The sequence below is a fragment of the Aythya ferina genome (genome assembly GCF_964211825.1).
Source record: "Aythya ferina genome assembly, chromosome: 1".
Taxonomy (NCBI): domain Eukaryota; kingdom Metazoa; phylum Chordata; class Aves; order Anseriformes; family Anatidae; genus Aythya; species Aythya ferina.
The window spans coordinates 67367596-67391875 of record NC_140296.1 but is presented as its reverse complement, the minus strand read 5'-3'; the positions used below and the strand labels follow the sequence as shown (position 1 = coordinate 67391875).

The window sequence follows — 24280 nt, the reverse complement described above, 5'->3', positions numbered from 1 at the left end:
TGTGTGCTTGAGTTTGAAACGTTAGGCCTTACCCTTAAGCTTTCTTTGACTACAGGTCTTGAGTATAGGCTCTGTTCCCAGAGAGCCTCTATTCACAAACAGCTTTGGATAACTGAAGTCAACTGCTATCCAAATAAGTAATTTAAATTCATGTTGGCTCTTTCTGTACTCTGTAAGGCCTCCTAAAAGCTGGAACCACCTTCTGTTAATGATGTTCCCTCTTCTCACTGGGAAAGGGAAAGTCTGTCTTGATGCTTAGAATAAGCTTAAGGATTACCTTTAATGTTTATGATGATGAAGTGTTGACTGTAATGTTTAAAACTGTATGCTCTCCTCCTCCACATCACTGACTCTTTCCACAGTGCTGGCTTCATACCACCACTAGTTGGAGTACCACAATTATTTCATGACTTTGAGAATGATCCACTGTGGAAAAATGGTCCCCTTTCTTTCTTCGTAGAACTCAGTCATAGGACTCTTCTTACTTCAAAAGTTGCACAAGCACTTCCTTTGTGGCTACCAATGATTAAAATAGCCTCTTCAGTTGTAAGCATGTAATCAGTACCACGCTATGTTAGACTAGGGGTAGGGGAGAGAGTAGGCTGAAATACCACTGAAGTTGACAGTTAAATAATTGCTGCTATTTAAACTCTCAACTTTAAAAGAAAAATAATTTGATGAGTTAGCCATTCTAATGCAAGGCTGTTTGATAAACAAAAGCTGTTTTCAGTCTGCAGCTCCTGCTTAATTTTTTATGAGGCAGAAGATCAATAATGCAAGGTCAAGATTTTCTTTTGACTTCATCTTTGTAAGTAAGGTAAACTGATAAATTACTTGGATAATAAGTAACAATGACTTGTATAAAATCCCCTCAATCTCGTCTTCTGCAGCATGATCTTTTTTTAAGATGCCCTGGAGGAAGTGTTCTCCAGGCATTAGAGGATTAGGCTTGTACAACTTCCCAAAGTTATAATGTGTTAAGTCAACTAAAGTAGAATTTATTTTAGATCTGCTCTAAGTCTAGAAATTCCTGCTCTATAAATTCCTTCTAAAACCTAGCCCTGTGCTATGTCACTGTTAGCAGTAGCAGTTAACACAGCTTGTGCTTGGAATTTGCACCTTGCCTGCTTCATGTCTACTAACGTTGACATACAATGTAACTACGGCATATTCATCTTTTCCCTGTTCATCTCTCTTCAAAAAGTGGGTTTTAAGAAAAAAAAAAAAAAAAAAACAAACCTTAAAAGCTCTATACTTTGTTTGGAGCTTCCTTCTTGAGCCTTAAATGAAGTAATGAAGGAGGAGCAGAAATAAAAGCCTTACACACTGAATGTTGGCCCCACAGCCCTTAGCTGCTCAGCACAGCTCAACCCACCACAGCTCCACAGGAGTTACACAGAAAGCACTACAACATCCAGAAAGGATGTGAGCTACTGAAGACAATGCCCCCTTGCTACCCAACACAAAGTTTGTGCTTGTTTTGAGTGTCCCAGATCTGTTTATGAGGGTTTTCTTTACACAAGTGTGACAAAGAAAACCCTCAAGCTTCTACAAAGCATTTTCTACAAAGTGTTGCTTTTTAAAAGGTCTGTATAATTTATTATGGAAATTGAGCTTTTAGCCATTAAGTTACATCAACAATGCATAACTTGACATCCTTACACTTGTACATACACAATGGAAAGAGTAGTTCAGTGCTTGATGCAATCAATGCAACCGAGTTAGTACAAGGTTACCGTAAGAGTTGATGGTGAATAGTTGTTGACAGAGACTAGCAAGTTCAAGAGGTTATTTGCAGTTTTGTTTAAGCAGAAGAGAATACAGAGTTTGGACTTAAGCCTCAGACTAATGAAATGATGGAAACTCATTAATTAGCTGTTCTCAATTCAGAAGGATATGCTCGTTTAAAAATACAGAATCATTACCATGTTTCAGGTGGTGAAAACTAGCTTCAGGCCCAGTGGAAGCATAACGGACAGTTTCCAGGCAATGCATTCTTCACACAAACACATGCAATTATAGAGACATTCTACTTTTAAACTTTCTCAAACCAAGTTTCGCAATACAGCAGGATATCTGAGGAGAGAGATCAGGACCCATACTGAACAAAAACAAAAGCCTCCAGCTTGATTTGTGCATGTTTAATCTTCACATACCACCTGTGAGAGAAAAAGAGCACTTAGTAAAGATCAGCCTCAAGGACAGAAAATACATTACTATTTCTCTTTTTATAACCAGAATTGGTGAAAAAGTTGCTGCTGCCATCTTTCATTTCAGTAGTTTCAGTTCAGCACAGCACTATTATAAAACTGCATCTCCCAGTCTTGCTCTTCCCTCCTCCTCCACCCCAGCTCCTCGTTCCCTGAGCCCAGCTCTAAGGCTCATCCAGTCGCACAGTCAGGATACTCAGCTTCCTACCTTGACAATATTCAACTTGGAGGAATTTAGTTTTCTGCCATGTAAGCTGAGTTTGTCACATACTCATAATTCAGATGTGAGAACCAGAACAAAGTAAGTAATTGATAGTTGGCATGGAAAATTGGAAAGGACGACTCTCTCGTGGAACAGCAAGCTACTGAATTGGATTGAGCCATCCTGTGAAGTCTCACTCAGGCTGGTGGAAGAGAACAGTCTCCTGTCAAGCTGCCCACACCAACAGCTCCATTCTCTCCAGGTTAAGCTGACAAAATATTTCCAGCTGATTCCTTTACTAAATTCCAGTATCAGCTCTCCTTACAGAGCAGCAGAGCCAGTACTTCCTTAACAGCCTCAGTACAGAAACACCAAGACCAAATACCCACACAATTTCCACAACAGTATCACTCCTGCAGTGACACAGAGCCCTTAAGGTTCTGTTGAGCAAGAGTTCCACCTTTTACTGCACGCTGGAATGCCGATGTGCACCAAACCCATGCATTTATTAAGTATTTGCAGCCTTGGCAACAACTGAAAAAGTATTCTGCCAATTCACACTGCCCTTCTTAACCTACTGGTGTATACTTCCACGTGACAACTGCTAACAGTAGTTGCATGTCTGTACTTGCCTAGACATGAGAATTTTGCTTTTGGGAGGAGCTAAATAATCAGCCCAATGCACTTTCACTTCTGATGGAGCTCATCAAAACCCATGAGCACAGACCCTGCTGTCTCGAGCATTCTCATACCACAGGGCATAAGAGGTGAGACAATGATCACCACCATCTGCTCTCTGGGCTCCTGTCTGCACAACTACTACCAGCTTGTCTTAGAGAAAGCTTAGTGTGCTGGAAGGAAAACCAGGATGACCACTCCTAAATCAAAAGCTGTTAAAAAAAAAAAAACCTTGGCCTTAAAAAAAAAAAAAAAAAAAAAAAGTGTAACAGTTTCTCTGAGCCCAATTACATCCTGGCACAGGACAGGAATTACCCAAGAATATTCCTACCAAAGCTGGGCTTTTATAATACCCAGTGCCCAATTTATTAGTTTAATAAGAGTTAAAAACATTCTCGCTGTAATTAAACCATCTCTGACATACTTCCTCTGAAGAATCTAGCACCGATTCCTGGCAACAGGCAACCAGATGACATGCATACATTGGTGAGCAAGGAGTCTGGGGAAGGAGTTACTGCTATCTAATTATTTTTTCCTACTACTGTAGAGATTCTCATCCAAGCATTGCTTCAAGCCCATTTCTGCTTAGGGTCAAAAAAAAGAAGAATCTGGTCTTTATTAGGGGTAATTAGTGAAAACAATCCCAATAGTCTAGTTAAACTGGTACCATTGCTAATGAAAGCCATTGTTAACATGCAGTTAGATCTGAAATGTTCAAATGTTTGTTTTTTGTTTGTTTTTTTTTTTTTTTGCTAACAGGTCTGAAAGCTGAAGCTAATTTTAAAAGTTATTTAATAATAAATTTATTCTTCAACTTGACTATTAATAAGCTAAGATTTTTGATCAAAGAGGAGGCTTTTGCCTCATTTTAAACACCAGTCCACTTGGAGATGTCTACAGCTCCTTCTTCCATCTTTTGCACTTCACAAATTTTTTCCCCAACATCACAATTAATGATGCCTACAAATGAAACTCATCATTGTGCAGTAACATCCCTCAATTCTGCTGGGGATTTGCTTTTATTTCTTTATTCAACACTGCCACTGGGGGGCTCTCTACTTTATGCTAGCACTGGGCTTTTGCTTTTTTATTTTATATATATGCTTGCTTTAAGAAGCCCTCTGGGAGACTTCAGCAAAATCTGACAAAGGGACCTATCTCAGAGAGAGGCTCCTACATGCTTGATGAAAAACGTGCAGCTAGGAAGAGAACCCACAGCGCACAGACCATCAGCTCCCACATTAGGCAGGAAATAACCCAAGCAGAAAGGCAGATTACAGATCCTCCAAACGGTGAGGAAGACTCTGTTCTGCTCTTCATAGGAGCTGTTGGTAGTTCGAGTGCTAGGAACTAGAAATACAGGTCTGATCCAACAAAGTCAGTCCTGATCAGCAAAAACCTGTACCTACCTCGAGCTGCCTACACCCACATACTCTAAAAGTTACTTAAGTGAGTTCTAACAGTAGGTGATACACTTCATGTTTCTAAGCCTCTTGCTTTTGCTTTAAGCTCCACAGCTGGCCTCTTTCCTGTTCTGTATTTTCACACTGCCACTCTTTTTGCTAATGCACATAATAAGCTTTCTGACTGAGGTCAGACCAATGTTCGCTTCGGAAGATTTTGTCATCGTGCTTCCAAGGAGAGCAAACTGCTTGTTGGAGGCACTGCAATTCGGCCTTTTATTGTCATCATTCCTCAGCAGCACAGCTGGCCTTACAGGACCTAAATATATCACAAATTACGTGCAAACTGTTCTTCTGAAAGCTTAAATGAAACAGGTATGGAGACAGCAGAAGACGTGTTCTAGCAATCCTCATACTTAGTCATTTTTCTAAATTGTTACCACATCAGATTTTATAGGCACTCTCGTCAGTCTGCAGGTTCTCTAGCTTTTCATCCAGCTCTGAGCTTCAGTTCTGAAGAAAGGCGTTTTGTTTTAAGTATGACTTAAAAGTTGATGTACTTACCACAGTTCTCCCCTCCAGCATGAATATTGCACTGCAGGTATCAGCAAGACACAATCCACAGATTGACAAGACTTCTCTCGATAACTCGTTTTGGTTCCTCCTTGAGCTAGAGTTTAAACCCTCTCAACGTTTACTAAAAATCAATGTTCAGTTTTGTGTTAAGGAAGAGGGAGAAGACTTAGTTTTTAATATTGAAGAGATAGTTAAAAAGGCAGTTCTGGAAATGTTGGTAGGCTTCTTTTGGAGACAAGCGTCCCTATACATTGTTTTAGTTGTGGGTTGTTTTTTATTTGTTCAGTGTTGGAGATGCTTGGTCAGTCATATTCCATTCTCGTGTGCTTCTTGTAAGATAAAGGCATCACAGAAACTTGCACCTGCTGGTGACATCAGAACTACAACCTGACAATTTTCCAGTAAACCTAAAAGTTACACTCCTACAGGGAAGAGGCAGATTTATTTAAGTAGGCATTAGGAAGAATATTTCAAAAGGAAATTTAGGATGAAACGTCTGCTCTGCAAAGTAGAAGTTTAGATTATATTTCCCCAGCTGAAACCTCTCATTTCTGGAACATTCATTCTAAAATTAAAAAAAAAAGTTATTGCTTCTACTGAAGCTCAATATAAGTTAGAAAAAGAATTGCATATTTTCTTAAAAACATTCCAAATATACATTTTAAAAACAAAATACACTCTAAAACAAATGTCTAGTAAGAGACCTTGTTTTAAGCAACCTGTAATAACAGCTTTACCAAAACAAACTGAGGAACAGAGCACATTTATAACATGACAACGCTAAAATCCTAAACAATTCATTTAACACTCTTAGTTAAGTAGTGTCTTAAATATACATATTTCTTTACAAAACAGTTTAGCAATTCCTTATACCACTTACAGTATATAAATATTTGAATAAGAGGTCATAATGGGAGATGCCAGGGTTTATATTCACTCTCAGATGCTTCAGGTTTCGTAGGTGTTTTGCTATAAGGCACAATACTGCTAATCTAAAAGAAAGGAATAAAAGCGAGTGACGAACCCAGCGGAAACTCCTACCATGGAGTCTCCAGGAGAAGATTTCTAGCGTCTCTATGCAAAGAAAAAATAAATTCAAACCTTGTATACTCTAAGAAACAGTTCCAATTTCTTACATAAAGTGGGACAGGATGGGTGCAGGAATAAGAAGGAATTAAGTAAAATTTTATAAATAGACTAATAAATATTTTAGCCATAGTTAGCCCTTCACCTCTGTTCTACTGAGTTTAAGACTGAAAGAGGTAACCAGTGTGCATATACCGAAACAAGTCTACATGCTCAGCACGTGAAGACCACCTTGCATAACCTATTACTGCCAAATTCAGTATCAAAAGCTAGCGAGGTGGAGAAAGTCTCCTTTTCTCTTAGCATCCACTCGGAGTGGAACACATTACAAGATCAAATTTGTATTTGTTACACGTAAGGAAAGTTGCAACTGGTGATTTTTTCCATCACCAAAGAGGATATGTAACATATCCATGAAGTTATTTGATTCCTTCAAAGGTTAGATTGTGTCTTTTACGTATATCCATCTCCAATTACAACAGGACTTTCAGAACATTTTAATAGTTGTAGCCTTGTAAGTGTTCTCCATATATACACATATGGATCATGAATAGTGCTTCCAAAGTATTTATCCATTAGACGTTCTACATTGTTTCACTGCCTAGTCTTCAACTTTGTTACAGCCCTCTGGAACACAACGACATTGTAATAATGCTTACAGAAAAAGGGTTATTGCATCTTTTCATAGGATGAGACATCCAGAGGAAGTTTTATAAAATCCTCTTGTGTACAAAATTCTTAGTTATTAGCCCTTTTGGAACACCAGCTAGAAAAGTTTGAAAGGTAAAATAATTTACATTGTTATTTTTCCATTAACCAGACGAGTTCATACTACTTAAATAAAAAATAATAGTTCTTCAACAGTCTGTTCAAGGTATCTTCCGTGAAGCAGTTCAGTGGGAATTTCCATTAGATAGATGCTCTCCATGTCGGTTATTACTGACATCCACATCTAGAAGCCAGGAATTAGAAGAAAATTTGTTTCTAGGTTCACCTTTTTAAATTAACATATAAAGCACAATAATCTAAAGTCTGGAAACAAATCAAATATTCATGTATATGTTCTATCTCTAGGTAAGAAATCCTCCCAAAACACTATTTACATCTTTTTTTCCTTTTAAGACCAATTTTCTTCATCTTGATGGGATTCCCTCAAAATCTACCTGCTTCTGTTTTTTGAACATCAGCAGTAACACCACTCAATCTGGTCTGCACTGCAATACTAAGACCGCCAAAATCCCTTGGAGAAAGTCTCCTTCTAATGCAATTAATGGCATCAAGGATCGTCAAGTGATAAACCAATGTATTACTTACCAAGTAATGCTGTGGTTTCGCCTGCATCCTCTTTTAGACTGGTACACTGCAACACAGATTCACTGGTGGAAGAAGCTGACAATTCGCTCACTTCATTTCTGTCGTCTTCTTGTAGAGCGATACTCAGGCTTCCAACTGAAACACTGCCACTTATTGATTCAGGTATTGGAACTTCAAGTGCGTCTTCAGAGTCCCCCTTCAAAATTAAAACACATTAACTGACACCTCTGCCCACCCACAGGCCTCCATATTACCACTTTATAACCTCACGTTAATAGAAAATGGCCTTTTTTTTTCCATTTAGTATTACTTATTACAGGTGACCTCATGGGCACAGTATTAAATATCATCTATTTCCAACCAATATCCTAATATCCATCTATTTCCATCAGAAACCAAAGAAACAGAATAAGCTGAGAGTGGCAGGAATCAACCCAGCCAGCCTTTCAGATGGAGTATGTCAACACTTCGGAGCAGTTTTGCTGCAGACTGGTTATGAGCATGCTCAGCACATATCAAGTCTTCACTGAGCAAACCTATCGATCCTTTACACATCTGTAGAAATCGTTGTTTTTCCATGATAGTAGTTTGGCAAGTTTAGATTTGTTTACTGGGGTGAACAAACATTTGACATGAGAAAGTTTCCCTCCTCTCCTTCCTCCAGTCTAACTTTAAAAACCTGTCCTCAAAATACAAATGCGACAGCTTCTCACTTTGCAGGAACATATGCAGCATGAGCAAAGGAACTTATTTCACCTGTTGTACATCATGAGCTATTTGTAATAATCCGATTTTTAGAATAACTCCTATATGCACAATTCTGTTCCTAAAATTGAACCTTAAGCCATTGCCATTAACACACTAATATAATTTAAACATAAGCAAGTACACTACAGTAGAAATAACTCTTCTGTGGCTTCATGATGAACCTTTTCCCCCACCTCCTCATTTATCAAAGGCCCATCCTAAGAAATTCCACGCTGATCCTTTCGTTAGCATCAAAACATTAATTCCAAATAAGCTACAGAACTACATTTGAATGCAAGTTAAGACACAAGCGATACTAACCTCCAGGTGTGTGTGTGTACTGGGGAAAGGATTAATGATTTTGTTTCCAAAATTTCAGCAGCTAAATAAGCAAAGATACGAGATTCAACAATGCTCTCCTAAGTCAGTAAGTCAGACGTGGTGAAATACAGTTCTCTTTTTTCCCCTAGGAAGTAGTAACTAGATCACTGAAGACTGCAGTCTAGAAGCCTGCTGTTTGCAGGATACAAGGCAGGTACCTGGGCTTCCTGCCTTCCCTCTACCTTGAGCTCTTTGAAAAAGCTGCAGCAGCGAAGTTGTTTACCATAAAATCGAGGTCAGCCTTCAGACTCTTTGCAGAGTTCAGCAGCCTTCTTTAACAAGGCTGCATGCTCGTGTCTGCCGTTGCGTCACTCAGCCAGCACACTCCTGAAAGAACTGCCTTGCTCTTCACACTTGTCCTCACATCAACAAGATGTTCACACAAACACTTTACAAATCAGGTGGGGCAACCTGGATCAGGCTGAAAACTGAGCCAGAAAACCTGAATGACTTCTCGCGTTGCTAATTTCAGCATGACTTGAACGGTTGACACATAAGCAAGACATTTCCCCCATTCCATCAGAAAAGAGAACAGAGCTTCTGTACTTAACATAACCCTGCTCGACTTGCTTCCTACATTCTTTTCACCTACCAAGCAGAGGAGACATTACTCCTCTTGGTTAGAGCTGGTATCAGTACGAGTTCAGGGGATAGAAGTGTTTTAAAGTGTCTCAGCTTTGGGACTGTATACAGAGGGATATATCCTTTCATCGCATAGAACACAAGTTATATTAGCGCCAAGAATTGAAAATGAGCTAACAGTAAGCCATTAACGTACCAATATTGATGTGGTAAGTTATTTCACATGAGAACACTGCAATTCTTGGATAAAGCCTTACTACACAGAGCCACCGTAATTTGGTGCATGTATATGTGTATATATAGAGACAAGACATGCCTACATACACGCTACGTAGCAAGAGTATTGTCACTTCTCACAAAACAAAACGTTAGTCATCCACGGACTTGATAAGTCTCTAATGAAGTAAGAGAACAGCTACTCAAAATGCAAACCTAGCCAAGGAAAGGAAGCCTGAAACCAAGGAATGCCTCTGTTTTCTGAAGACCTCTATAGATCAGTAGAAGAGAAGAGGTACGTTCATGCCTATGGCATTTTAGTGAAACTCGAGACTATTTATCAACAGTGACCAAGTAACCTACCGCATGTGTCTTCATCTCTCTTTTCTGGTGCTGTCAGGAAGAAATGAGAGCACATCATTTTCTCTATTTAACCAATTTCTGATGAATGTCTTTAGGAAGGTTCTCAGTACTGGCCCACTTACAGGGATAAAGCACTTAGCATATGTGGAAGCATACACAAATACACTTAAACTATAGGAAAAAAAATCACTATTTCCTTTGAATCACAGTTCTCAGCAAGATCAAGTATATACACAAGACCTACTGAATTTATAGTTTTGTAGCTTGGGCAAATTGCCTCACCTTTGCTTAAACTTCACTACTATTGTTGGTTGTTGATAGAAAAAAAAGGCTATCACAAGACAGTACACTGAGGATTCATAAGCTCTTCCACACTAAGCTCCTACCCAAAAGCCTCGCTTTTTCCAGTTCTTATCAAAAATTCATTTCTTTGCCCAGCTTCTTCAGTCTAGCCAAGTAACAACTGTAACAACTGTTGTCATTCTGAACAGTTACACAAAGCCGTGCTTCCTGCACTGTGCTTTTTTTCTTGAAGATTAAAGGTAAGCGTGCAACATACCCAGTATCCCAAAGCTTTGATAACATCTAGTTTACACATTGGACAAGTTCGGTGGTCCAAAAGCCAAGGGTCAATGCACGTTCTATGGAAGATGTGCCTAAAGAAAACAAACACCCTTTAGAACTCGTAATGAAATATCCAACATTACTCTTTTAGAAGATGTGCAAGTTACTACCTTAATAGGTAACCCAATTCCTCTGTAACTTTGACATTTAAGCACTGCTTAAATTAATAGGACAGACATAACAATAAGTTCTGGAAATGTCTTTATCTGCAATGCTAACCCAAAATAAAAGATGCTACTAACTACAATGACACTACTGAGCTACCTTCAAGTGTACAATTCAAACAATATTAAGAAAGCTCTACTTCATTTTTACACTTCTCCCAACTGCTCCTTTTCCCCCACTAACATGGGGTGGTGTATTGTCTCCTAGTGCCCTTCAACATGTAACAGGCCATACAAATGGCACAGCTTCAGCTCTGCCAGCATTTTCAGAAGGCTCATCGAGTTTTTCGTTGGGAAAACATAGTACAAAGAGAAGAGAATAATTACGGTGACTTACTTGCATGGCAGAATTCGAACAGTATCTTTCAGTTTATAGTTCTCGATGCACACAGCACAGTTTTCCACATCAACATCTAAACCCTGAAGATAACACATTTAAATGTGCAAATTACATTCACATGTAATTACAGAACAAGCTTTGAGTAATATATAATTTCACAAAACGTGGTATAAATTGGCTTAGGAAATAAAAATGTCTCCCTCGTTTAAATCAAGATTCAATCAAGAGGCAATTTGATCAAGTGATACCTAATATTAAAAACTAGCCCAATTCAGATTTTCTAATTTAAATAACTACACATAGTATCTTAAGCCATTTGTTATACCTCAAATGCTGTCTTTAAGATTTTACTCTGCTCCCAATGAACAACAGATAATGAAAATCAAGAAATTTTACAAGAGATCACAGATAAAATAAAATAGTGTGCTGCGCTTTCATTTTATTTTTACTGATGGTCCCAAAGACTTGCAAGAGATTAAGTAGGAGGAGATTCTTAGGGTTAAGTACTACAAGCCTCCTCTTCCAATATATTTTTTTTGTTGTTTTGTTTTGTTTTTGTTTTTTTCCTTCTACCACATCCTAGTAAATATCCTTTGGAAGCTAGAGGAGGAGAACTGAAGTAACAATTCAGGATGATTTTTAGAACATCTCTCCAAGCTCACACCAGAGAAGTCAAATCATACCATTTTTGCCCCCCAGCTTATTTCTTCTTAAGGGCTATGTATCTTCCCTAACAGGTCTTTCTGCCATCTTAAACCATACTTATCCTTACAGTGCAAGTATGATGGCTACCTCCTGATAAGTAATTCAGTGTTAATTGAGTTGTATAAAACAAATGTTAGAAGAATACAAAGCAGACCAACTTCCCTTTCATCTCCCACAAGTATATTTCATGTTTACTGCTGACTGAAGCAGTTAAAAATCATCTCAAACATTCAAATGAATTAAGTACTGCAAATGAACTTTCAAGTTCAAGGGAAGTTTTTCCCTCCTTCACATGCTATCATTTTACATACTTAATGCTTCAAATTCCTAAGTAAATCTTTTTGTTAAAAAATAAGCAAAGTTAAAATAAGATACACATTTATTCTGTAATATTTTTTTGTATTCCTCGGGAGACAAAATCCAAGCATGCAGCACATAACCAAATGTGTGCATCTCGCAATAATCCCATAAGCTTCTCAGAAAGATCTACGTGATAGCAAATACAATTTTTAAATGTTGACCTATTTTTAGTTAAACACCTCAACTCCGAAAGAAGTGATAATGAAAGGCTGTACTGTATCACAACAGTGGCACTCTTTCAAACCTAACGACTGAAATACGTTTTGCCTTTATATAGAGACAGGACTGTCTTTTCTGATAAGTTCTCTGATAAGTTCATGAAGGTACATTTGCGTCAGTAAGTTCCTGAAATTTGCTGACAGTTTGATGATTCAAATCAAATGGTAAACCATGGTTTACAAAGCAGAAAACCTTTATTTTAGATGTTTTAATCTAATTTCATTCTACTTTGCTTAATCAACATGACATTCATAGTTACTACCAGCATACTGTACAATAACCTAGTTCAAATTTTACTTTTTTTTTTTTTTAAATAAGTTTTTACATTTTTTTTTTCCTCATGGGTATATTGATGGAAAGGAAATTCCTGATGCAAAATCTCCTAAAAAAATCCTTTTTAGAGGCTGACTGAATGTCAACTTAAAAGCAATTAACAGCTTCACTGTGGTCCTCACCACAGAATTCATCATGACTCTCTTACATCCATTTCTTCTTATGCTGATGTTATGCTGTGATACTGCTTCATGCAAGTTTTGATTCAGCTCCATCCTCCTTTCTCTCCAGTTTCACCATTGTATAAACAGAAGTATGTACATCCTTCTGTTCAGAGCTTGAAATTCGTTATTTTTTGATGGAATTTACAATTTAATTAAAATAACACATACATTTAAAATGCTAAGCATGCTGAATGCATAAAAGGGAAAAAAAGGCAAGCTCTGAGACAGCTTGTTTTAACATCAAACTAGTTTACTCCATGAAGTACATACACTCTGTAGCATGTCACTTGAGCCAAATAGCTTCTGTTGAAACACATTTTTGAAGTTGTGTCCTCTCTCACCTTAATTGCATTAATCAATTTAAAAGAAAATCCTTGGTTTTCCATCGCTAAGTGAGTCAGTCCTTAAGTAAAAGTTAATCAAATAAGACAAATAAGGGTAAGAAAAAAAAAAAAAAACCAACTATATGGTACCAGAAGTCTAGTCAGAAGCTAATGTAGCATCTAGGTACATAGATGCCTAAGAAGAGAATAAAATAGTATTTTCTTTCAAAACCTTGGATTTTTTTTTCTAATTCATATAGTTGTTCAAATAGTTGCAAGTTTAGGCCTTATGCTCAAAGAGTTAACTTTCTGAAAGTTGTGCTAAAACTTTAGAATAGTTTTATCCTAATATAAAAAATATATTTCTTTAAATATTTATACTTCAAGCCGATACTGCTCCTTAATGTATTGTAAGTTTAAAAAAAAAGATTAAACCAAGTGTTTCATTTTCAAAGCTTTAGATTACCAAGGCTTTCTTATCAATAAGAAGATGGATGTTCTCTTAAATGAAAAGAAAACATTACATCAGCTGTACAAACTGTGCAGTCAATAGGTCCTAGGAAGTATTTCACAATCCACCTGTTCATGTTTTCAAGTGCTGATAAGATCAGTATTTCCTCATCTTTACAGCATCAGCCCTTTTTAGTTTCCTGCAACATTCTGCAAAACAGCTTTACATTTCATAAACGGTTAAATGTTGACTCTTCGATTTTAAGATCAGCCTTCTAGGCAAAGCCAGTAAAATGAACCTAAAATTGTAAGTCACACTGTGGTCATCTTGCAATAAATTCAGTTTCAACTCTATAAAGGCATTACAACAGATTTCAAATCATTCGACAGTAATGAAAGCCACCATGTTACCTTGTCTCCACGTTTCACAGTATGCAGCTGAAGCTGGCTGATTGCTTTCTTGGTTTCTTTCCTATGTCCCTTGAATAAAATGTGAAGTATTAGTACAGAATCTAGTTTTAGGAGTTACACTTCAAAGCTTAAATATTTTTTTTTTATGGGGATTATTAAGTCTTCTGAATGCTAGATAATCTGTTTACAAAATACTTCCAGCCAGCAGATGCTGAGGGACTGCAAGTTTTGCATTCTTGAGGCACAATAGAAAACATTATCTGTAGGCACACTGCTCGAACAATAGGCTCAACTGGCGCACAACTATGCGGGCCAAACTGACGCATGTAGCCCTGTACAGTAAGCGCCTGCACCAAGGGCCTTCCCACACTGGAAAACTGAAGCTAATTTGCACTTTAGAGGCGCTCAGAGCTGAAACAACAGCAGTATAACCAGACCTTCTTGTTCAGCAAAGCCGTGAGCAAGCAGGCTGTACGTAGGTTTAAGACGAGCTGGAGAGAAGGTGGAATCCTGCCGAGTAGCCTACAGCTGGGCTACCAGGTCAAAAGGCTGCTTGTAGCTATTAATACCGCCCCTCGGTTAAACACTGCCTAACACATTATACAAAGCTTTACACTGAAAGGACACATTATGCAAAGGAGACGACAAGAAAGGCTTAACAGACGTGAGGCACCATATTGGACTTCTATACAGTAACAGCCCTAATTATGCTTGGAGGGGAAGCAAGAAAATAAAGCAGTACTGTATTCCCAGACAAAGAGACAGCTACTGCTAGAAACTGAACGCTCCCAATTAGAGTTTGATCTGTCTAGCAGGGTCCCTCACTGATGAAACACCATAAGGGAATCAAAAAAAAAAAAAACTTAATGGCAGCTTCCCCCTTTAACAATACTTCAATGACTTGTATCCTTTATAAAATAAAAAATAAGAAAATCAATACTGTAAATCAGTAAGTGATGCTAAAAAGCTGTCCAACAATTCCCTCTAAGTGAACTTGACCAGCAGCAGCCTAGTCCACCTTTGCTGCCAGCTCAGGATCTCCTATATGGTCCTGTTTTATCTTCTGTAGCAAGGAGTTCTTCCAAAGATTTACTGTTAAACTAATTTTAGAATAAATCATAAGATACCCTTCTTCACCTTCACTCAGCAGCCACATAGTAGCTTGTTTTAATGCATACCATAACTGACTTCCAAGGTTTAATTACTCTGAATTCAGTAAGCCAAACAAATAAAATTTGGGTTAGAAAAGTAAGTTTTTGTTTCCCAAATTCACTGCAAGACTTCTAACAATGTATTTAGTCCAAGATATACATAGGTTTTTTTTCTTTCAACAGTAGTTTTAAAAGAAGAAGAACTAAGGAAAGCGATACAGCCTTCTAATGTTAGACTACTTAATTAAGAGGCATTTAGATGACAAACTATTATGAGTTTGTGGCACTTATTTTGGGAAACATCACATTCAATCTAAATAACACAAACTATTTGAAGTCCCCCTAGTGCGAATTGTATCAAAGCCAATGTAACAGGAAGAAATACCTTTCTTCACCGGAGAGTTTGTGTGTTCTAATGCCCTCTCTTTTTCTGTAAAAACTTCTCAAATTTTATTTTCTTGAAAATATTCCCAGAATACAAATGTTAAAACTTAAATATTAATAAAAAAGCACTAAAGGGAATCAACACCTCAAGTAGACTACAAATTTCTTTTCCTAAGAGAGTCCTGTAAGTTATGATCAGAGCTCAGACTCCTGAAGTCAAAATCCTTTGTTTTGTGTTTTTTGATGTTGCTTTGTTCTCCCCTAAAACTATCTCGGACAAAAATGTGGATTTGGAAGGGGCAAAGAAAGTAAGACCAAAGTTCTCTCTTCCTGATCTTTCCAGTACTCCCACCACTCTCTGAACTTCTGACAGTCTGAAAGAGCTGAATCTCGCCACACATGCTCCTTGCAGTCTGCTGCAGTTCAAGTTACAGGTATGACAAGCATTTTTCATAAAGCTTTAGAAACAAAAATTTTAGCCCCAATTACTTGCAACTTATGAAAAAAGTTACCATGGTCTTTCTCCATTAAAAAAAAATTATTCTGGTTAGTAAAATCTGTACTTTCAGAATGAAAATTACATAAGAATGCAAATAGCTTCTGTCCTTTTGACACCAGAAATTAACTTAGGTGACAAACCACATAAGAAGCTGCCTTTACTCAGTTTTTGATGATGACTGGCTAAATATATTTCCTATTACTTCATACTGGTATCTAATAATTACCATTAGTCAAGCTTGCGGTGCCAATTAGCTCATTATTTATTAGCCTCACCAACTACTATTGAGTAGTGTTCATAGATCATACAGCAGCAAGGAGGTACAGGTCTTCAAGAATGCTTCAATAAAAAAAAGCGTTAGGCAATTGATCTGACACAAAGACTGCAAATGCTTTAAAGCCTCATCCACAATTACCTGGTTTCCAAATTGTGACCCCGTATACAGGAAACGCTGTATGTAGTAAAATATGAGCCAGGCGAGCGATATAATCATCATGGTGATGAAGGCGATGGCGACGAACACAACCGACTGACCGCTGATGTATTCCTGCACGTGACGCGTGCCAACGACAATCGTCATTTTCACCGGGATGCCTCTTCGTACTGGCTCCAGTATCTCGATGCCTTTTGGGTAGCCAACCATTATCACCACTGTGTTTCCTGTTCCTGTTGGAGAGGGGAAAAATAGAAAGAGTGAGAATTTTGGCATTCCGGTTTGACAGTAATTTGGGTCTCTTTAGTTAAGAACAGGAATTAAAACTAGAAAAGAAAAATCCTGTTGTTTTTTTTTTCAGGCATAGAAGAACTTGAGTTGAATAAAGAACCCTTTACTTACATTATGAAACTCTCAAGTGGATGAGACGTTTCAGCAGACACCCTTTTACTCTTACCAAAGCCCTATACTCCTCATTCCATACAGCAAAACGGGGCATAGATGCCACGCAGAAGGCAGGCAAGTTATACACCACTCATCTGGAATTTGCTAAAGTCCTAACGTGCAACCCGAGCGCAGCTGGTCTTTGTTAGTGTAAGAATTTTAGCTGCAGCTGGAGACAGTATATGAACTGCCACAAAAAGCGACGCGTTCAATTCAGTTTGAATTGGAAGCCACAGCACAATTAGGCTGGATATGTGAACAACAACAAAAAATTAGATAATATTCAGCTACATTAAACATTTAAAGACTTAATTCTTTAGTCCTAAATATTCAGATTTTAATGAGACTTCAAGACAAGGACTTGTAAAGAAGCATTTTGGGACCCTTCTGGGAGCATGCAACCAAATAACTTTTTTGAAAAAATGTATTTAAACTCAAAAGCACTCAAACCATATGGGGAGAAAAGCACCTAACTCCAAGAGAAGACTTTAAGCACCACCGTACCACAGCCAAACAAGTTAAGATACTGTCAGGACCACCAAGCAGAAACAAAGATCTCTTGCAACTAGAGCCTTGTTCAGTTTTGTCTAGCAGCATCTCCAGTACTTGTCTCGGAAACACCTGACAAGTCTTGCAAAATAAATGGCAAGCAAACATACTTATTAAAATGTCACCTTTTCACCGGTCTGTGCCATTTGTATTCAAATCGTTCTCACTTTCGTGTGTACCAACACTGCTATACGCCCTGGGTAAATTATGGCTTTCTAGTTTACTTTGCTCTCCTATCTCTGAGAAAGTGAAACTAAGCTTGATTTGAGGAGAAAGTCAAGGAAGAAGGAGGGGGTTTCCTAACAGAGCAGCTAAAGCTGTAACGTCATGGCTACCTTTCCAAATTCTACCTACTTGCAGCAAAACCTCCCACTGAAGAGGAAGCCCTTTGCCTTCCCAGCCATGTCAAAACACACGGTTGCCTAATTTGCAGCATTATGTCAAGAGGGGTTTTGAAAACAACAATAAAAAAAAAAAAAAAAAAAAAAAAACATTTTGGACTCATCTACTTCCTTCAACAGCACAAAGCTATCTGCTTTAAGCATTTCAAACAACCCCTCCAGCTGGGACTGCTCCGCCAGCCACACCGCTCTGCTGCCACACAAAGGGCAGCTGGCAGGAGCTGCGGAAGGTACAGATGGCTGTGGATGAAACGCTGAAAGACCCAGTTAGGAGCCAAATAATCCCCCGATCTGAACGCCAGGCAGCCTTTTTCAGCTCCACCTTACGCAACCAGCCCACTTGTGCTCACCTCCTGTAAGAGCTATTACACCCGCCGGCCGCGTTCAGACCTGGCACAGGGGCAGGGTTCCCAAACAGGGCTGGGTTTCTCCAAGTTTTGAGGATCACGGGGAAAAAAGTGCTAGTGGAGAAAGGCCCAGCACAGGTCTCCACTCAGCCACCCTGCATCTGCTCGCCGGCAGCTCTCACCTAGCTCTCAGCATGTGTTGTCTTGTCCAGCGGGTTTCGTACGAGGCACAAAGCAGTGAAGTTGAAGGCAAACAGGACAAATCCACAAGCAACTCGCTTCCTAATTAGCCCTACTCACCAGCAACGTGCTTATTCACATGATCCCACAAGTCCAAGCACACTCAGAATTGGTTAGTGAGCATTGTTCTCCTCCCTAAGCCAGCCCAGAAGCATTACCGGAGAGGCTAAGGAATCCTGCAGAGAGCTGGGTGAAGCTTTCCTTGCTTTCTGTCCTTGCGCTGCACCTTTACGAATTACCAAGAAAAAAAAAAAAAAACACATTAAAGCAGAAGCACATCCCACATCAACAAGAGTTTTCTCCCCAAGAGCCAAGATCCTGATTTACATAGGAGTTTAAGCAATTGCAAGACTTACAAATACCAGGATGGGGGCTTGAGGACAGTTTATGCACGGTGCCAGGAGTCTCAGAGAAAGGCTTTGGTTATTTCACTCTGCCTTGGAGAAGAAATGACTGGAAGCAGCCTGGATTTTTCGATCAGTACAGACTTCCTCCTCAAACCCCAAATCTAGAGCTGGTTTAAACCTGCTGCATAGCTCTCTCCACAACTCCTAACACCAAAACGACTTTAAAACCCACAACAACCAGCAATGCCTACTTCTGTTTTGTCAGTAGCACGTCCACCTCTCAGCCGGTTATTTACTTGCACAGGAAGGCAGGGTATTTTTGTGCAACAGCTTCTAGAGACTGCGACACCTTCCCGTTTGAAGAACCTAACCCAAGTAATGCATACGTTTTTAAGCAAATTTCCATTAAAAGCATCTGAACAGTTTTAAAGACTCGTGATCAATCTGTCAGAGAGACACTCAGTTCAACATGATGGCCCTGAAGGTCACGAGACACAAGGAGGGGAAGAAAAAAAAATTGATGCCCACTGTTACAAAAGCAGCCTCAGAGAAGCAGTTGCCCTGAGCAGCCTGTAAGACTAAGGACTTTAACTCATTCCTCGCTCTAATTTTAGACTTCTGTTCTGAAAACGCATTATTCAAAGACAAATGCTGTTGAGTCATCCCATCAGCTTCAACTGCAACACAACTAGCAGCCCATAAATCACACCTATAAAAATCGCAGTGCCACATACATGCCTCGAGAGCATGCTTTCGTGGCCTTACTGTTACACACCTGCTTCTAACCCCGCAGTAAGCAGACACATTCATACCCTAAATACCCCCTTACTTTATTTTTTTAAGATATTCTTGATGCTTCAGTGGTATTGGGTAGATTTGAGATCTGGTATGTGCTTTTTTTTTTAACCGTTATCATCCAAATAGAGCGGTGAGAGCTGGCAAATCCTTCGGATACCTGGAAATAAGGACAAGTCTGAAGCTCTGGAGATGAAGGTACGTTTCCTGCTAGCACGCCAAGGTCAGTTTTACTGCTCGTATTGTTACAGCCTTCTCCTGCAGATGAAGTCATCACTCCTGACATGGAGAGTGCCATATAGATTAAAATCCTGATTTCGGGCAACTTGAACTGGCACATTCATTTCTGTCCAGTCCTACATATACCTTAAAGATCATTTTTAATCATCCAGAAAGCAACTGCAGCCAAAGTCCTTTTTCTTTTTTTTTTTGTCCTGAGGAGAAACATCAGAAAGCTCTCCAGGTTTGAGCACCATGGTAAAACGCTGGAGGTCAGCCCTTAGATCTATTTAGGCATCCTACTTAAATCACCACAATTACCTTCGGACATGCTCTTCGGCTCCCGGTTGCCAAACGAAGCCTGTGATCTCCACCGAGGCTTAGCAGCACAACAGCCATCAGGTGACGAGCTGGTCCTCAGCCACCCAACCCAGCGTCCTCCCCCCTCAGCCCAGGTTCGTGTTGTGTTTCCACCTGCCTGAAGGCGCAGGACGTGCAACCAGAAGAGTCAAGTGGTTGAGCAACCGGTACAGGTAGGCATCCTTCTTTCCACACAGGTTTCCAACGCGCCTGTCCTTTTACATACAGAATAACACAGCAGCATTTTGAAGCCACTTCTGTGTCTTCAGAACAGTTTAGCAGGTCACCATGACTGTCCAAGTTCAGCAAGCCGCTGATTTCAGTTCTGCCCTCTTAGCAGAAGAGCACCAGAAGCCTTCAGCAGAAAGCATCGGTAACACAGAAGTTATGCACCACTCGAGAATCCCGAGCAGCACTCCGGTCTCCGAAAGAAATGTGGCAAAGAGTTGAAACAGATGCCAAAATAACCCTAACCCTGCCTCTTGGGAGTTGGCAAGAGCTTTTCAAAACGTCATTATAACAGAAAATACAGAACCGACAGACCCCTTCTTCTTTCCACTGCAATATACCTCTGCCTCCCCCTAATTTCTCAACCAGCCCAGCACCTCTAACTCATTCTGCTCTCCACAACACCCCACACCTTGCCTCTTCAGATTCCTCTCCAACCCACTGCCAGCTAGTATTTGTATACGATATTTATTTTCCTTCTGGAAAGGAATCTGAAGCCTCTGTATCACATTAAGTTCCCACACCACCAGCACCAAAAATAAACAGTTAAAAATGTCCATATTCCTTTGAAACTGAAACTGGAGTTTGTACTGCTCAGATTCAGTAACAAGTGCAACTGCTCGAGTCATTCAGGTAAAATAAATACGTTCCACTGGAAAAAACCTCCTCAGGCACACGTGAAGTTGTTGCATTGCTTCCCTCAAGGAGACAAGACTTCCAACATTTCAATTCAGACAGAGACCAAAGACCTGGAATACATGAGACATTAGTAAAAAGTCATATTTGAAGGACTTTCTTCTAGAAAAAAGGAGCAGGATTGCAAGGTTTTACATTCAAACTCTTGGCTCTACTGCTCCAGAACTGTAATTAAAATCCCTACTCGCTGCACTCATGAAGCACACAAAGTACCAACAAAAGGAAAAACTAAACTGCAGAATTTGTCCTTCACCAAATGCTCTGACAACAGCTTGAGCGAATCACCTCTAACATCTGCCTATTCAAGAATCTTCACACTCCAGCAGGAATAAGCCTAAAAACACCAAATCTGGAAAGTTACCAACTTATCATCCGCATGTAAGTCAGGCTGCACCTCTATCAGCGTGAATGACTGCTCCATCTCACACCGTTTCCAGTGCCACCAACTGCAGATCCACTCAGTGGATGTTCTTCGTGCCTGCAGCTCCACTCCTCAGTTACAGCACTGCAGTTTTCCTACAGTATTTATTCCGAGCACTCCTCTCACAAGCAGGGTTTCCTTCTATGTCAGTTCACAAATCCTTTCAGAGGAATGGCAAGCTTGAATGCTGTAAAAACACTGCTTTATATTCCATATGCTCCCTTGCCTTCTACAGCCTTTTTCTTCAAACAATCCAAGATTTAAAACACTAGCAGCAATTCTTCCCTCTGTTTCCAGCAAAGTGCACTGAAAATTTTAGTAGCCAGTTAGTTTAAACACTTACACGTTTGAAAGTTCCCACCATAAAGCAAAAATCTGTTACTCACAGACAGTGCTGATATTTTTACACGGTATATTCCCACCCCCTCCAAACCATCCTGAGGTCCAACCTGCATTTGTGGAGTCAGTATAAATAAGTACAAACGTATGCTTGTACATACGCTATGCTAAAACACACTTTTTTTTACATAGGGAGAGCTTTTGTCATCAGAATTCTGTCAGTTTACAAAGAAAAATGCTAACAGCAGCAGCAGTAGGGGAGGACTTCTCTTCATACCACTGATACATGTAACTACAGCAGCATGTCTGAACTGAAGCATCAACACAAGAAGGTCATCTGCAGAACAGAGATGACAAAAAAAAAGAGAAAATAAGATAAGGAAGAAGAGATTTCATGGAAAAGCAAATAATAGCTAGGAGAGGCTATGACGGGGCATGGGGTGGAATGTGGGAAAATTCCACCCGAGAGGAAAAAAAGAAAAAAAACTTGTACCGGTTGATCAACATAGAGTGGCAACAAGGGGGAAAAAAGTAAAAAAGTTACAAAAAGAATAATCTTAATTGCCACACAAAACCAAAACCGAAGGTACATCTTATCTAGCACCTCCTCTCCGCTTTCACAGTGGATTAAGAAAGCAAGAAGCGGGCCACGCCAATACATCCAGTATATTATACATGCTATGGAAGCTACAGCTCCAAGAGATTTTCAGCTCGCTATACTAAAGAAAGCAAGTTTATTTTCTTTACAAGTGCCTTATAGCTCTACTTCAACCAAATCGCTGGTCTTCCCCCTCCTCACCACCAAGAGATGATCTGGGCATTAGCAAACTCCCTGCACCAGTACCACGCACTATCAATGTTTCTGATGGTGTGCTTTGCCTTTTTGTCCTTCCCTGAAGGCCTTCCAGCTCCTCGGCAGCCTGCAAACGCTAACAGATTTTTACAGCAGGGTTTTGAGGCGTTCCTCCCCCTTTAGGGTACGGGTTTGATCCAGACACATTCACTGCACCCAGCCACACAGCCTGAGCAGGGGCTGCGGCGACAGAGCGGGGAGCCCCATGATATCTGCAGGAATCGCGGATCCTTCCTGCAGGCGACAGATAAGCATGCTCAGACGAGCCCCGGCAACATTTTTTTTTCTTTCCTCTAGCCGCCAGCTCCCCTACCTCACAGCTACCTGGCGCTCCCATCTCCCTCACAGCCCTGCACGGGGGATGGTGCCACAAAGCTGTCCCCACACAGCTCCAGCTGCAGGAGGCATCTGGGGGCGACCTGCGCCAGACAAAGCCGCCTCCTCCTCCTCCTCCTCGTCCTCCTCGCCCCGGCCCCGCTCACCCAGGTGGGACATGGAGACGGTGCTGTTGCCGAAGCGGGCCTCGTTGTAGATGACCACGGCCGCCGCCCGCTTCCTCGCCGCGTTGGTGATCTTGTCCTTGAAGGTGCAGCCGCCGCGGGCCACCAGCGCGATCCAGGCCGGCGGCTCCCCCTCGGGGGCCGGGCGGCCGCCGGGCGGCAGGGGCACGTCGTAGTCGGTGTCGGCGGCGCAGCCCTCCATGTGGCGGGGCGAGGCGCCGCGGGGGATGCCCACCAAGCCCTGGGCGCTCTCCTTGGGCGAGCTGTCGCCGTAGCGGCCGCTCTCGGTGTTGCCCCGCACCGTGCGGTTGCTGAGCGGCTCCACGTAGGCCGTGCTCACCCACGCCGTGTACCACTCCAGCGCCCGCGCCCCCTGCCCGCACGGCGCCCCCAGCGCCACCAGCGCCGCCGCCACCAGCGCCAGCCGGGCGCGACGCACCATGGCCCGGCCGCCGCCGCCACCACCACCCCGAGGCGAGGCGAGCACGGGAGAAGCCGAGCAGCAGGAGGAGGAGGAGGAGGAGGAGGAGGAAGCCCCGCCACCTCCTCGCCCCGCTCCGCTCCCCGCCCCGGGAGGAGCCGCGGCGCAGCGCCGGCTAATGGCGAAGGGGAGGCAGGGCTGCCCGCCCGCCCGCCCGCCTCACGTAATGGCGGCGGCGCTGCCACAGCTCCTCACAGGGCTGCTGAGGCACCGCTCGTGTCTGGTCGAGGCAAAGCGCAGCCGTCTTCAAGCAGCTCCCTCTGTGGGGTGAACACAAGCTCTCCACACACCAGCCCCCCCCCCCCCCCCCAAATGTGCCAGCACAAAAATCACAAAAAAACACAAAATCGAACCCCTTCAACTCCATCCCCACCCTCCCCAAAATCGAGCCCCTTCAACGTTGTTTGTGTGTTGGCCCTCCAGCTGTTTAGCTGTTTTTAAGTCCTGTCCGCCCCATGACACACGCGTGGACCCACTGAGTCATCGCTTCTGGCCTTCGGAGCGCTCCTCGCCCATGTTGAAGGGCGAAATGAGTGTCCTCCCCCGGGATGGGTGGGCTGCAGCACAGGGAAATGGGGTGAGGGGGGAGAAGGTATGGGCAGAGGGCAGCCAGAAATAGAGCATGAAGCAGGAGAAAGGGAACAGTCACCGATGCTAAAGGTTCAAATAAAGGCGTGCTTGTGCTATTGTACTGAGGGAGGCTCAGTTAAGAACAAAGAAAAGTGGCAAGAAGGTCAACGCT

At 41.2% G+C, this 24280-nt stretch overlaps 1 protein-coding gene across 2 annotated transcripts; it reads right to left on the bottom strand.

The window, feature by feature from the left end:
• Window positions 1-1572: 1572 nt before the first annotated feature.
• RNF149 (ring finger protein 149) lies at window positions 1573-23583 on the bottom strand. Of its 2 annotated transcripts, XM_084526840.1 has the most exons (9): window positions 23040-23583; window positions 16301-16551; window positions 13852-13920; window positions 10884-10966; window positions 10318-10414; window positions 9759-9788; window positions 7470-7665; window positions 5058-7107; window positions 1573-2159 (listed from the first exon to the last, which is right to left on the bottom strand). In XM_084526840.1, the coding sequence occupies exons 1-8, from the start codon at window positions 23497-23499 to the stop codon at window positions 7049-7051; spliced, it is 1245 nt and encodes a 414-aa protein (XP_084382966.1). In that variant the 5' UTR covers window positions 23500-23583; the 3' UTR covers window positions 1573-2159; window positions 5058-7048. The 2 variants fall into 2 exon arrangements, with proteins under 2 accessions (XP_084382966.1, XP_084382967.1); XM_084526841.1 differs by lacking the exon at window positions 9759-9788 and having other exon boundaries at window positions 23040-23579.
• Window positions 23584-24280: the final 697 nt, after the last annotated feature.